Source organism: Cucumis melo, chromosome 7 (assembly GCF_025177605.1).
Source record: "Cucumis melo cultivar AY chromosome 7, USDA_Cmelo_AY_1.0, whole genome shotgun sequence".
Taxonomy (NCBI): Eukaryota; Viridiplantae; Streptophyta; class Magnoliopsida; order Cucurbitales; family Cucurbitaceae; genus Cucumis; species Cucumis melo.
The window spans coordinates 15,631,435-15,647,610 of record NC_066863.1 but is presented as its reverse complement, the minus strand read 5'-3'; the positions used below and the strand labels follow the sequence as shown (position 1 = coordinate 15,647,610).

At 35.9% G+C, this 16,176-nt stretch overlaps 1 protein-coding gene across 5 annotated transcripts in view; it reads right to left on the bottom strand.

Annotated features, from left to right (window-relative positions):
- The window catches only part of LOC103495760 (copper-transporting ATPase PAA1, chloroplastic), a 51,780-nt gene that overhangs the window by 23,456 nt on the left and 12,148 nt on the right, over positions 1-16,176 (bottom strand). For all 5 annotated transcript variants that reach the window (XR_007822449.1, XM_051087618.1, XM_017046290.2 and 2 more), the window contains exons 10-14: positions 14,289-14,339; positions 14,021-14,196; positions 12,024-12,156; positions 10,451-10,548; positions 6,999-7,239 (exon numbers count right to left, since the gene is read on the bottom strand). Coding sequence is in view for 4 of the 5 variants with exons in the window: in XM_051087618.1 (XP_050943575.1) it covers positions 6,999-7,239; positions 10,451-10,548; positions 12,024-12,156; positions 14,021-14,196; positions 14,289-14,339 (699 nt within the window). In the remaining variant the exon portion in view is untranslated. The remainder of the gene's footprint in view (positions 1-6,998; positions 7,240-10,450; positions 10,549-12,023; positions 12,157-14,020; positions 14,197-14,288; positions 14,340-16,176) is intronic.

The window sequence follows — 16,176 nt, the reverse complement described above, 5'->3', positions numbered from 1 at the left end:
AGCCTAAAAAGAGAGGGGAAAGGAAGGGATCAAGAGGCACATCTATACATCTCAACTGAGTTGACACCCCAATTGCACCCACATCTTATCCCAAATCCAAAGACCATAAAATGTCCAAGTACAACAATTACAACAGTACAAACAGCCAAAACTGTAAAAAATAAAACTAAAGAAAAAAAATACAAGTAATGAACCAAAAACAGAAAAGACTGGTTTTCCAAAACCAGCAAACCGACATATCTTGGGAGTGTGGAAGGCGCAGAAGGATCAACAGCAGATTAATCATAAAACTTGGAGGAAGACAGTCCAGTTTAAACATAGATCTTGAATGGAATAATCATTAAATTCCTGACTTAAAGAGCACCAGGCTGCTGCATTCCTTGTTGCATTGCCCACGATGTCTGACCAAGCCCTTGCCTTTTCATGAAAGATACGTTGATTGCGCTCGAACCAAATTTTTTACAGCAGTGCTTTAAACTTGTTTTCCCATATTAAATGCGGTCTCTTTACACAACCAGCCCCTTCAATAATTGATGGAGCGATTTCCCATATTCTAATAACCTCCATTTCGGTCACCCTTTCTGTCCAATAAGGATCGAGAAGTAGTACCACCCTCTGTAGACCAGGTAAATCTGTCGTTTTGTAATGGAATCTCTAGGAGAAAGGCTGCCTCAAAGAAGTTATAAAATAACCTCATTCCTCTTGTGTTTCTGCCTAAAGGAAAGCATTCGTGGGCCCACCTAATGACATTAAAGTCCTCTCATAAGCACCAAGCCTCAGCCGAACATGCTACAAGGGATAATAGCTCCGGCCACGTCTACAACCTAGCAACTCTTTTTGCACATCATGAAGCAATTGATTGAGAGAGAGAACCTCCCTTCAATGGTTTCCACTACCGAAATCCTGCTTCTATTCCACATGGTAAGCATTACCCCTAAAAGTCCTACCGATTCCACAAAGACCCGACCAATGTTCTTAGAGCTCCAGAGTGTTTTTATAAAAGCATTATCAAATCTTTCCATTGTAGATTCCTAAATCATTACCACATTTGGATTAAACTCTTTAAGGAACTTCTTGAGAGCAAATAGATCTTCCCATTTGGAATTAATTAGGAATTTGTCTAACAAGGATTTGGTATCTGTAAACAGATCTTCCCATTTGAAATTAATTAGGAATCTGTCTAACAAGGATTTGGAAATTGTGTTGCCTTCTCTGACCAGGTAAATTTCCCATTTGAGAGTGGAGTTTCAAACAAGTTTGAATTTTGTATAAACTTATTGAATTTTCTCATGTCCCTGGTTTGTCTTCCAAAAGGATCTCTCTCCTAAATTAATCTTGTTACATTGAAGTCCCCTCCTCTCCCTCCTTTCAGGTGAACAAGTTATGATTTTGAAGACCACAAGGTTGTTTTACGGTTAAATCTCTCTCGGCTCATTTGCATTCAGTTTCCCCAATGGATAAACCATTTATTTAAAGCCTGATGGAAGTCTTCCAGCCCCTAGAGAGTTAATATTTTGATTTGGATTATGATTTTTGGGTCCCTCCACAATGCTGATATACTTCAAAAGAAGACTCCCAACAAGTGCTTACTTCCCTCAGTTTTCCCCCTCTGTTTGAAAGCATACGAGACTTCATCACATCTGTTCTTGTTTTGCCCCTTCTCTTTTTGCTGGAACTGATCCTTCATCTTCAACATTGTTTGGGTTTTTGGTGACTCTCTTTGCTCCTGGATTCTGCAACTTCTAGAGGGTCCTTTGCTCTCCAAGAAGCCAAGACTATTATGGTTAAATTTGCCAAAAGCTATCCTCTCGAACTGTGGTTTGAAAGAAATTAGAGGATATTCCATGACAAAGAAAATCCATGTTTAGAAGTCCTCTCTGCAGAAAGAAGTGCAGCAGGTTGGGTTTCCTTAAACAAGGAGTTCGGGGCTTACTCTATTCAAGATATTTATCTCAACTGGGCAGTTTCCCTCTCCCATCCAGCCCCTTAATTTTCGTCCAGTACTGGATCCAGCCTCATTTTTGTATCACTCAGCAGCTGTAGTTTTTTGTTTCTGTCTTTACATCATCATTTTTAGTCTTCTTTCCTAGTCTCGACCTACGTTATTCTGCTGGACTTTCATAGTTTGTACTTTTTATTTTCTTTGCTTTGTTCATTCTTAGATATGGGATATGATGTTTTGGTGCTAAAGGGGTGTCAACCTAGTTGAGATGTCCGGGTTCACCTTCTGATCCCCTTAGGTTTTTTGCTTTATGCTTCTTTATTATTCTCAATGTATATAACTCTTGTAATTTGAGATTTATCATTAACAAAGAAGTCATTCTCCTGTTCAAAAAAAAAAAAAAAAAAAAACATTAAAGTCCCCTCCCACACACCATGCACCTAAGCAAAGAGCTGCAAAGAAACTAAGTTCCAGCCATATGAGCTTCCTTTCTTGATGGAGTGTAGGGCCATACACGTTTGAAATCCAGCAAGGCTTCTTGCAAATAGTTGTGCATTTAACTGAGAGAGCAAATCTTCCTTTAATGACTTCGGGCACAGAGATTTCACTTTCATCCCACATGGTCAAAATTCCTCCAGATCTACCAATTGATTCAATAAAATCCTGGCCAATGTCATTCAAACTCCATAGAGCCTTAATTAGGGAAGCTGTCGGTAGAATCTTACTTTTGCCTCTTGAATTAGAACAACATCTGGATTGGTCAGCTTCAATTCTCTTCTCAAGGCCAATTGTTTTGGTTTATTTAGGACGCCTCTACCGTTCCACCATATAATTTTCATGTTTTCACTTGTGCAGATTTTCCTTAGATAAGATCAATTCCGCAAGCATCAATGAATGGGACTAATTATACTAGTAAGATTTCTGCCAATTCTTTACAGCAAGCCTCGAGTTCAAGGATGAGAAAAAGCTTAGGAAGATCTAGATCCAAAATATCATTCAAATTATTTGCCTCAAATTCAGTCACCGCATCATCTCTCTCCTCTACAATAACAGGCTCTTACTCTTCACTGTTAGTACTGACTATGGAAAATTCATCATCTGATTTTTCTTTTTCAGAATTTGTAATATTTGATGCTGCATGCAGAATATCTCGCACAAGGTTAGTGCCTGAGTCTGAAATTTTTATAGAAGATAGATTAAAATTTGAAGAGATGTGAGTTTTATTTACTGACCTTTTGCATTCTACTCCAAGAGTTTGAATTTTCACACCGCTTTCCTCAAGTAAATCAGAATTCATAAGGGCAGCCCAAGCATTTTGGAAAGAGCTTCTTCCTTTGATGTAAAATCTTAGGGAGCTCTTGAATTTTTTAAGGTCCTTACCAATGTTTGTACAGGGGAAATTCTGGTTGGTCATTTTTTTCTCACCTTTTTTTTGTTTCTGTAGTCCAAAGAGTTAGACAGTTGGAGTGCTTCAATAATGGTAAAAGAGAAAATCGTTATCATTAATATTTGTGGCCCCCATCTCCTCCTCTTCCTCGTTGGCATACCAGAACCCATGTGATCCTTTACAGGCTGCTTTTGTGTGGCCCATCAAGTTGAATCCTTTCTTATTGGCAGCATTTAATTCAAATAATGGGCTGTTAACATAATACACTTATTCATTCTCTGCCCCTTGTCATCTAAATGTTGGTTTAACATATTTCCTATGCTCAAAACAACTTGGGTCTTTAAAGGTCTCTAAGTGCCAATGTGATTCAATTATTGAGGGGGCCTTATTTATCAAAAAAAACCTTTTCGAATATGGGTTAATTTGATAAAAGCGCTGCTAGCAGAGATTTGGTTTAAGCGTAACCAACGTATTTTCCACGATAAAAAAGGGATCGGTTTGACATCGTAGACACTTCTAAAAGAAACGCAGCAGCATGGTGCTCTTCGAATGCAGAATTCAAAGAATACTCAATATAGGATATCTGCCACAACTGGAATGCCTTCATCTGAAGAGAATCAGGGTTGTTATCCTCCAGATAGCTAGAACAGACTTTGTGTTTTTGTAGTATTGTTGGGCTTTATTATGTAATTCTACATTTGTGTTATTACTTTGCAGCTTTGCATCTGTCTACCGTTACGTAGTTTATATTGTTTTCGTTCTTCTCCAGATGCATCTACTAATAGCCCCCTCCCCCAATTCTAGGCTTTCCTATATTGAGTTTACTATTAATAAAGAAGCTTGTCTCCGTTTCAAAAAAATAATAATAATAATGGGCTGTTAACATACAGGAATTTGGGAGGGCAAAACGTATTTATTGCATAATCTTTAATGCCTCTGTTTTTCTCTTTCTTCCACAAATCATTTGCCTCTTTCCCCCACACGTGGATGTTGCTCTTCTTCTTCTGAGTTTGAATTTTGGCACTTACTCCTCTTTTTTCTCCGGCAAGGAGCAGGTCGGCCGGTCGGAAAGTACATCACCAGCCATGCTTTTTTCCTTCAAAAGGGTTTCTATTGATTACCAGAACCTGCTGCAAATTTAGACTTCTATCCACGGATGAAAGGTCCAGCAGAATTTCCTCAACCAAGACTACTGCATTTAATCTACATGAACCAATAGGATATGAGAAGTCACTAAGTAATAAGTCTTTTTTAATTAACTGTGGAGCTTCAATCAACTCAATATCACCGAAATTAAGTAAGAAGCCCCCTCTTTGAATGTTCTTTATCTCACTGGTGGCTGGTAGGAACCCACATAAATTCTTTCTCACCTGAATTCTGGCTTTAGAACAATCAGTAAGGTTAAGGATATCCAGACCTATTTCTTCCAAACCTCCAAAGTACTCACCAATTGCTTTGAAGACATCTTACCACATAAATTCTTTCTCACTTTAATTCTGGCTTTAGAACAATCAATAAGGTTAAGGATATCCAGACCTATTTCTTCCAAACCTTCAAAGTACTCACCAATTGCTTTGAAGACATCTTTCCTACATAAGTTAAAAGGAAGGTTCTTAACTGAGAGCCGCCCTCCAAACCCTGTGATATGTGTTGCTCTGCTATGCTCATCATCATCCCACTTTTCGATAATAGATGAAATCTTCGGTAGTTAAACCATTTTCTGGGTGTGATAATCAAATCTTCAACCTTTCCTTTTGTTACTTTGATAACGGCTTTATCGGCATATAACGGGTTAATGTTGATATTGATGTTGAACAAGTCTTCAAGACGGGCTTTTATGTCCTGCCATTCATCAAATGCAAATAAACATGATAAGATATTAGAGAAGTCTTACTTAATGCAATCGTCTGATCTTCGGATCCATTGTCTTTCAGCCAAAAATTGTTTATTTCCCCTATGCTTGATTGAGCCTTGTTCTTGGTACCCTTAAAGATGGGCATAACTTAAAGCTAGGGATTTTGCTGGAGGAGGCCTTGATCCTATCTTAAAGGAGTCATGTTGATGGGAGGAATGCCACTGTTCGTATTCATGAATCAACAAAAAGTCCTTGATCATGTTAAGAAATGAAATCCAACCCTTCTTAGAACCACCAGAGAAGATGTGAATAAATGAGAATTCATTGTATCCCTTCCTTACTACACATCTCATGAACCACCCTCAAGGAGTTTGAAATTTAGTAAGGCTTGCTGTTTCACTTTCTTCATTTTTGTTTTCCAAAAAGTACTTCCATTCGAGTTTCTTCACTAAGCTTGTAATAGCTTCCACGAACCATTCAAGTTGGAGCTTAGACACTTTGAGAATTTTCCTGAAATCCACATCCTCAATATGGAAATATCCTCTTTCAAACCATACGAAGTAGAACGAATCTTGGATTTTGTAGCTTTTCACCTCAATGTCTGAAGCTACTAACTTTTCCAGAATTAAGGGATGCCGAAGCAAGGGAGAAGTCGTGGAGTGGGGGAGAAGGAGAGAGAGAGGAGAGAGGACTTCCCTTTTTTCATAATTATTTCGTGTTTCTACCTCTATCCACTTCACCCAACATTTGAAAGAACTTGTCCTTTGACCTACTTAATAATTCCGAGACCGCCTGCAACAACCATTCTAGATGAAATCCGGCGATTGACAAGGTTCTGCAAGCTTCCACATCTTCAACATGAATCTGATTTCCCTCTTTCCAAGTGCAGTAATGAGACTTAAGGACTTTGTGGCTGACAACCTCCATGTTTGAATGAAATCGTCGGCAGCTAGAAGGAATGAGGATAGAGGAGAGAGAAAAGGGAAGGAAGAGGGAGGGAAGGAAAGTCTCACCAAGATAATGTTTTACCTATGAAGCTCTATTGTGATAATAAAGCGACTATAAGCATAGCCGATAATCCTATACAACATGATAGAACGAAACATGTGGAGATTAACACACTTTATAAAAAGAAAACTGGACGATAGCATATCCGTATTTTGTATATTTTATATATTCCATCTTTTCAACAAGTTAGTGAGAATGTGTTAACAAATTGGGTTTGACTGACATCTACACTCCCAATTTGAGGGGGAGTGTTGGAAATAAAGGGATTTGATGATAGTTTATAGCCCCAATGATATTTTAGTACTTTACTTTACCCTAAGTTTATTTCCATTTTTGTATTAGGGCTTGCTAAAACCTATAAAGTTGTCTTCTCTTCTATCTCTCCTTGTGTGCAAAAATAATAAAAAGTGACTCTTTATTGCGGTTTTTTCTCCTTGTCCTAGGACATACATATATACATGCATACATAAATACATACATACATATAAAAAATTGATTGGTGTATCCCCTTCACATATCCAGACGAGGATACGCATATTGGAAATTTAAAAAAAAAAAAAAATCAGATACACCATTTCACGTATTTTCCATGTATCTAGACATATCAATATCAAATAGTACCGATTCTCTACACACTTTGAAGTATTTGTGCTTCATAGGTCACAAGCATATTGACGGCCTAAAGGAAAAATATGATATTATACACAATGGACCTTTAAAATTAACCATTTATTATCAACCTAAATAGGGAAGACATAGAAGGAAGATAGTAATAAAATCAAGTAAACTTAAAAAAAAAATTGTACCTTCTCTTTTGGAATACCAACAAGTGATGCAATGTACTCAGCATTACTCCTTTTGTCTCCGGACAACATGTATGTGTTAATTCCTTGCCTAGATAAAGTGTCAACAACATGACGAGCATCCTCCCGGATGCCATCCTCATAATAAATACAACCAGCAAGAATATTGTCTATTCCTACATAAACGACCGATTGAGCTTCCAGATCATCCGTTTCTTGAAAATCATCGACAGTAACTCCTTGCCTGAGGATATGATTAATTCAATTTGATTATAAATCTAGAATTTCTTAACAACAATTATAGTTTACAAATAAATCCTTGCAGAAAGAGGGATAGGATAGCGCATAGAAGACATTTGAGTAGTGGTTTGAAACAAGAAACAGTTTTCAAGGCTTGAATCATAGCTGTAATACCAAAGGATATGAACTAGAATCATTGTACTCCGACAAAAGAAGTAAAAAGAAGACCAAGTTTCTGCGTTAGTCTCAGAAGTGAAAATTCAAGTCATGCCTAAAAGTTTAGATAAGATTGCTAGCCACCCAATAATTGCTGGTCAAATGATTTAGAAACATGGAGGTGGAATAGAAGCAGGTGGAGAACTAACAAGAAGTAATGAGAGATTGTAGGAAAAAAATTGTCTAAAGGAGGAAGAATTAAGGAAGATTGATCAGGGACGCTGCTAGGTATTGCTTCAACTACAATCACTAGCGAACCGACAACAAGAAATTGGCCCCTTGTCTACTGAGTACTGCAACTATACTTTAAAGGAAAAAAAAAAAGAACTGATCAACAAAACTAGATAGATCTAAACGCAGTAACCTTTTCGTGGTTTCCTTTTTCAATCTAGTTTGTGTTTCTTTCCAACTTAATTATTTATCTTGGTATATTTATTAGCTGTAGTTAGAGTGTGATTATATAAGTATGATTTCTTTCCTTTAATTTATTAGGTACTAGAGAACTTGTGAATATGAAAGAATTATTCTATTTAATTCCAAGTTTACCTTGATATTTAGCAGAAGACTGGGTTACTCTACCATCAGGTTTTGGTCTCAAGTAAATCAAACTATATTCATAAATCATGTAAAGCTCCCAAAATGGAATTTGTAATCACCCCCCACAAGGGAATCCCACATCCATTTCTTTACCCACTTCACTGTGAACCAGGAAATGCATGTCAAATCTCCTTCCAAGAATACACTTCAGCAATTTCCCTGCCGCATACACATACGAACCAGTGAGAAATTCTGACGTATTTTAGGTTCACTACATTTTGCAGTGCCGAGAGTGAGAATCTAAGCCAAACTGATATAAACTATGGACATCAAATTATTGTGCATATTTTCATTTAATAATTATGATGTAATTTTACTGCTTTCCAATTTTATCACTTTTAAGATATTAAGTAGGGGTATTTATATCCCTACATAACAAAAATCACTAATAATGCCTCTTCCTCTCCATTATTCTCGGAAGACCGAATTAATCTAGTGGTTAATCAAGATGTCAATCCATACTTTTTGGGAGAATATTGTGTATGTTTAATGATCCCTATCGCTGATAATTCTCCATAGAAGCGACATTCCTCATCCTCTGCGCTCAATCTTCATTTACAACACCAGGCCCAAACATCACCTTTGTTGAAGATAAAGTCAACCAAGTTGTTGAGAAGTCTTGCTTATCGGATTCAAATGTTACTAGTGAGAAATGGATCACCATCTTTTGGATTCAGTTGTTGAAGAAGGGTTTTCTGAGGATCATTTGGGGGGAAACTTGTAATGCATTAATTCAATATCAACAGCGCAGTAACTCAACACCTGTGTGCAACTTATTTATCTCCTTCTCAAATTTCCTCTAAGTTCATATCAATTGTGCTGGCTCGTGGATTTCATTTACTAGAAATATCTTCTCCTTTTTCAGCACAGCAGGCTGTATAATTTCCTCAATTTGAGTTTTAGTGAGTTATTTTTTGATGTTTGCTGGGATTTGGTCTGAAAAGTTTTATTTGATGGTAGTCTAGATCTGAGAATTTTGAAAAACAAAAGTTCGGCTTTATTCACTAAATGGAGGTGGATATTCAAGCAAGAACTAAATGTTCTTTTATGCAAAGTGGTAAAAAGTACTTTTGGGGTTAGCACTCGTTGTTGGCACACATCAAGGAATTTGGGTTGAGTTTAAAAAGCCCTTGAATTGGCATCTCAAAAATTTGGTTGAAGTTTGATTCTTTTACTGCTTATATGTTGAAAATGGGAGGTGCTCTCACTTTTGGCTTGACGCTTGGTGTAAGGAGTTTTCACACAAGATGGGTTATCCATGGCTATTTTGTACTGCTCCATTCCTTTATAGTTTGGTTTTTTACCATTGGGATGTAGATACTTGTTGACAGCATTGTACTTTTTGAGATTCTAGGCATTGGTCTTTGAATGCCTCTGGAAGTATTATATCAGGCTGTGTGGAATTCTAAAATATCCAAGCAAATCAATGGTCGTGTGTGGATTATGTTTTCAGTCCTCCCCAGTCTTCAAGATTTCATTTTTATGGTTCAATCCAGCCAAAGTTCATTATTCTGTGATTTGGTTTGATCTTAATCAGAGGGTTCTCTCTCTCCTAACAGTTGTCCTCGTCATATGGTTGCTTGTTTGCGAAGTTTCAGTTTCAGTGGTGTTTGGAGTCTTTGTTTAAATAGCCAATTTGCTTTAATTTTCTGGGCAAGTCCAATATTGGGCTACACTTTGTTGTATTTTCTTTATCTTGCTTTTTATGTCTCACTATATTTCGAGCATTAGCCTTTTTCCATTTCAATCAATGAAAATTTTTGTTTTCATTTAAGGAAAAAAAATAGGGGTATTTATAGCATTTTGTGATGAAAGATGAAGTGGCATTCAGAGTTTTAGAAGGCTTCCTAAAGCTCTGTCATTAAATTGTACAGAACAGACACTGATGAATGTGTTTTAGCTCTTGCAACTTTTTCCTTCAAGTTTAGCCTTGAGAGCTTCTTGAATTTTACAATTCATGTACTGAGTTGCATGCCCAAAAGCATTTAAAAAAAATTGATCATTCTATTCTATCGAGTGTTCGAGTCTTGAGCCAAGGAACTTGTTTTTTCTCTCAAGAGCTTTGATTTGAAGGCAATCCATGTCTAGCCTAATACTTAGGATCGAAATCAAATCGATTTGAAAATTTTAATGTTTGAAAATTAGGGGTGCACATACCCAAAGGGTTTCAAATTCCAATTCACTAAAGCTTTCATATCACAAGCTATATATTTTGAAATAAACTCAAGAAGTCAATTCAGTCTACAATTCTCTAAGATCCAACTGACCACATTGAACTGATGTTTTAGCCAAGTTTCAGTCCCCTTGAGAGCTTTCAGAAACAAACAGACCTTTCATGAATAGATATTTACAAATACAACATAGCCCTTCAATCCATATTCAGAATAGATGTGGAGGAATACCTCTGAACCCAGTCCAAAGTTCCAATAGATACTATCCTATTTTGTACTGTTGCAACAGCACCAGAACCAGGTTCTTCAACGAATGTTCCTTCAACCACCTGCAAGTGTTAAATACTTAAATTCAATAATGACAAAAAAAACTGCTCAAAAAGCAATGAATTACTTCTGTTTTCTCTTCATAACTCAATACTTCATAAGCTTCCAAGATTATATATTGCAAATTTTGATGGTATATGTTAAATCGCCGGTTAACCCAAAAGCTTAAGCTGATGGGTTATATAACAAATTTAACTAAACCAATACTTCAACACTTTCCTCGCTTTTGGTTGAAAATTTATAAGATGTCCAACAAGTGGTGTTGGAAATTAGGGGCTAGTGGAGGGTTTATAACCCTAAGGGTATTTGTGTAATTTATTGCACCCTAGTTTTATTTCCTTTTTTGTTAGGGCTTATTATGGCCTATATAGATTCTTCCCTCTTGTACTCTTTTGATTATTAGAAAATAATAAGAAAGACTTCTATTTCCTTTTGATTATTAGAAAATAATAAGAAAGGCTTCTATCGTAGTTTTCTCTCTGTACTAGGGCTTTCCACGTATAACTTGTGCTTTCTCTCCTTCCTTCTTTGTCAATAAGTGGAAATCAATATTAAAAGGGAGAAGAAAGGACAATACACTGGTTTAAATACAAAACCTCCAATTTTGATATCATGCTGTAAATAATAATTGATTTCTCATTTCTTTGAGAAGGAAAGGGCCTCTTAAATAAAAGAAACACCCATTACCAATAAGAAATATACAATCAACAAATATAATACAAAAATTACAAAGAATGTATTTCTATTAACAGTGAAAGGAAATAATCAACAGCATGTAAGCCCAAGCCCTCAGAATACATTCATGAATGTATAGCACTGACCAAATCCGATAGTAGCATGCATTTAAGCCTTAAGGGAACCCAGACTTTTGGGAATTTCTGGAAGTTTGTAGTGGTGCATGTATGAGTCAGGAAATAAAAATTTGCATAACAAAAGATCATACTTTAAAGTCTTCACAGTAATTTACATGTTTCGTCTTATATAATTCAAATGGCTGAACATTTTTTTTAACAAGGAACAATTTCATTGATTGTTTATGCTTGAAAGGATGAAAATTGGTAAGCTATTATCCAGACTTCTTTATTTTTTGTTTGTTTTGAAGAAGCAACTACACCATTGCCAGTTAGTCATTTCAATTACGTGTTCTGTTTTTCTTTGCCTGTTATGATACCATTAACAGCCATCAATCTCTTCAAAATATCAGTGACAATATGGATAAAATGTGTAGATAGGCAAAGAAAAAAAAAATTTAGGTGTTGTGTCATGCCAAGGATCACAAATGCCACATTTCCATGGAGCATTATATACTTGCACTAGCCAGTTCATAGTATAAGTTCGATCAAAGAAATTGTTCTAATTAATTGAATCAAAGAGTTAAAAACTTTTCTATGTTGAGGACTTGCATTTCTTGTTAAAATTTCAGAAAATTAGCAGCCTATTTGATTTGTTTAAACTGGTTATTTATATGAGAAACTACCTTCAAACTATGACCATTAACAGCTCGAGCAGCTTCCACAATTGCCTTCCCAACTGGATGAACTGTGTTAGATTCCACTGCAGCAGCAAACTTGAGAATCTCATTTTCTGAATAATTTCCATGTGGGTTTGTCCTGTACCAAACAAGCAGTTAATCTCGGTTGTTTTTTTCAAAAGAAACAGCCTTATTTATTGATAATTAATGAGACAAAAACTCAAAGTACAAGAGGATTATATAATGAGCATACAAAACAAAACTGAACAAGGATCAGGAGATGCACCTAGGCATCTCAACTAAGTTAGACTTCCCCTTAGCAACGCTCATCATATCCAAATAAAATAAGAACCAAACAACAATTAAAAACCAATTAGGGTTAATCTCAGTTGTAACTGCGGGATTTGTAGACATAGAAATATTATCTCACATTTGGTACAAGTAGTACACTTAATCAATATCTATAGCGCTCCAATAAATATATCTACATTTCTTTACAAACAGAACTCCTCGTGGTCTTGCCTCAAATACCCAATACCAAAAGGCTAATTGATTGAATGTGAATCTACAAGCTCCAGGTATCCCATTACAACATGAAATGCAAGATTTGGCTGGATTACACCTTGGCTAAATATTTTTAGTAAGCAACCATTAACATGGTTAGATATTATATTAAATTTAACCCCATCCACTAGCTTAAACTTTAGGGTCGATTGGTTATTTAAGATGATATCGGAGTATGTTGGTTCAGGAGTTCATGTGTTCAAACTCCTGCATTGTTGTTTCCTCTCCCAGTAATATCAACTTTCCTTTGTCTGACTCTTCTTCATATTTTAAGCCCACAAGTGAGGGACAATGTTAGATATTATATTTAAGTTATGCTCATCCACTAGTTTAAGCTTTCAGGTCAATTAGTGATTTAAGAAAAATCAAGAGAATTAATTTTGAAGATAAAAAACAGGCTTTGGGTAAAATATTTTGACCTCGCTTAGTTCAAGGTTTCCAATGGTGTTCTTTTACCAATTCATTCACCCGATAACATTTGTCTGGCACAGATGAGTTTATTCATCCCTTTTCAGGATTTTACTGCTTTCTTCACTCCTATGGGAGTATGAATCCTTGAACAAAATTGTCCTTTTAAAAAAATAAAGGAAAAATAAAAATAAAAAGAAGAAGAAAAACATCTCTTGAAATAAGGAGCAGTTTGGAAGTCTTCATTGCAGAAACTTTGGCTTCCTAATATTTCTCAATCCTATTCTCTATATCTTGTTCATCATGAATCGTGTTATGGTCGAAAAAAATGCTGGAACCTATTAGAGTGGCTTACAGGAGAATTATTTTGGTGAATACTTTCATACTTCTGCACACCTGGGGGATGTGTTTTCATTTGGAACATTAATCTTTGTCTCTGAAGTTTCAACATGGGTGTTGAGGTATTGCAAAAGGAAGTACAATCTTTTGTTGATGCTGATATTTTGAAAGATTTTTCCAGACCTCTTCTTGGTTTTGGACTACTTTGGCATGATAACTTTGAGTAACTGGCTGCTTTTTCTTGCTAGTTTGTAGATTCGAATATTTGCTTTTGAGAGAGTTATTTCATTATGTTTGGTACTCAGATCTCTTCATTTTGGTTCTTTTTTAGCTTCATTTTTCCACCGGATTTCACCTTTTTTAGCTTGTTCTTTATGATTGTTTTGTTTTGGTCCTTTTTCCTTGCATTGGCAGAGATCATCTTTGGGCAGTTTGTTCGGTAGTTTTTGTCTTTTCTTTTTGCTTTTAGTATAATTCTCTTGTACATTGAGCATTAGTCTCATTTTCCATTATTAATAAAGAGGCTCGTCTCCATTTCAAAAAAATAAGGAGCAGTTTGAAGTTCTCCTTGGTCGGAATAACTGAACTGAGTAAATTGGAGATGGCTGTCCAACTTTAGCTAGAATATTAGCTAATATGCCTACTTACCACCCAAGGAAACATCCATTATAAGTTAAGAAACCACACTCAACTGTGAATCTACATTTCTCTCATATCTTGAAGTTGCAAACACCTTTGTCACAACAGGTTTCCCAACTGTCAAGGTCCCTGTTTTGTCAAAGACAACAGTATCCGCCATTGAGAACTGTTCTAAAATATTTCCACCACGCAGAAGTAATCCTTTAGTTGCACCTAATGAAGTTCCAACCTGGTAGACTCATAAGAAAAGAACAAAATCATAAATAAAGGCGAAGTAAATAATCTAATATAGAAACGAAGCAACTTTAGGACATAATTTACCAGCATTGCAGTTGGTGTAGCTAAGCCAAGTGCACATGGACAAGCAACAACCTGCATTAAGGATACAGACCAGAAATATAACAATCTGTTAAACATGCCAATTGATGAAAGAGAAGCAAAACATTTTTTTACGGGAAAAAGAAGTACATCCTTAACTTTTGTCTCTAATTCGTAAGAAGAATGGAGAGGCCATACAAAGAATAAAAGTTTTCGCATTGTGTTAATGTTGAGTCAACAAATTGGCTGGAACAATATGAGAATTGTATCGAGAATATAATGTTTTTGATACTACTATGATTCAATAATGAAACTGTCAAGTCTCTCTCAATTGCGTTCATGCTATAAATACTTTGCCTTATTATTCACATTTATAAATAAAATTAAGCAATATGCATCTTAATAAGGAATTCAATAAATCAACTTACATACCAACAAGGAAAACCTTTTTTTTAAAATCTAGGTTGATAAAGACTACGTTTTCGCTTTTTGTTTCAAAATTATGTTTGTTTATTCAGTTTTCTTTTTAATTTGTATTCCACCTTTTCAATAAATAGAACTTTTAAAGCTCTAGGCCAAATTTCAAAACAAAAAAACATAGCGTCTTTATTTTAATAAGAAAATACAATAGACAAAATATATATATTTTATAATTATTTGTCTTGGATTATAGAAATATTTTTGAGAAGTAGGTCAAGTAATGAAGCAAAGAAATTCTACGTGTTGAAATAGAATGGGTAACAAATTGGTCTAATATTATGTGTTTCAAATATGAAGCCCAGCAACCTCAAACTTTCCCTCCAAAAACCTTTAAACTTCTCCTCTTCATCAATTTCGGTTTCCTCCTCCTCATCTCTTTCTTCCTCGGCTAGATCCGGATCAAGAACAAGGTCCAGAAGACTCTCAAAGGCTCGAGTCTTCCCTCACCTCTTCAAACTATTCCCTAATCATTTTGTAAGAAGAAAAAGAGCAAAGGGCTTCCCAAAAAAGAATGTTACCAAAGCCATATTGATTTCTGATTTGAACCCTGACTTACTGGAGTTAGCCGCACCCAAGCACTTGTTGCAGCCCCTTCTACTGAGTCAGCTTCACAATCTCTTCTTCCTCAACAGTTTAAGCATTCTGTTTTTTCTTTGCCTAACTCTAAGGTAAAGTTTTTGAGAGGTACATCGTGCATTACCCCAACCATTCCCTAGAAAAAGAAGGGTGAGGCTTCTTTCGACTCTCTTTTTAGTGTCAATAATTGGCTCATTTTGAGAAGTCAGCTGAACTTGAGAGCAAGGTCATTTTGAGCTTCTAGACACTGATCTTAGTGCTTTCAATGCAAGGAAGAACCGAAAGTTGAAAAGTACACAGTTACTCGCCCTCATTCCCAGTCTTGCAAAATCCCAAATCATTTAAAGTCAATAGTGGCTGATTGTGGAATGATCTTTGTTTGATACTTTAACAGTGGATTGCAGTCCTCCCCTGATTTTGAACCTTTGTTTGTCTTTCTAAGAAATTCTTTTTTTCACATGGGAGAGAGAGCGAAATCTTCTGATTGATGTTGTTAACTTAAAAGTTACTTTTTGAATGTTTTGTCTTCATTATCATGATTACCAATGGAGCGCAAAAAACTTTGAACAAAGAATTATTGGCGTAGGATAGTTTTGAAGCAGCCGATCGCCTCTTCTTGGTGTTCCCCTTCTCCTTTCAAATTGGAGCATGTGGAATACAAGATTTTAGTCTGAAGTGGGCGTTTGCCGAAGTGTTTATATTTTCTTTGTACTAAGCTCTTCACTAATGTTTCAATACTCTTTTGCTTTGGTTCTTCCGTTGTTTCTCCTTTGTGATCGTTGGTAGGTATTGCCCAATTTCATCTTTGTTTAGTTTGTTTCAAATAATATTGTAT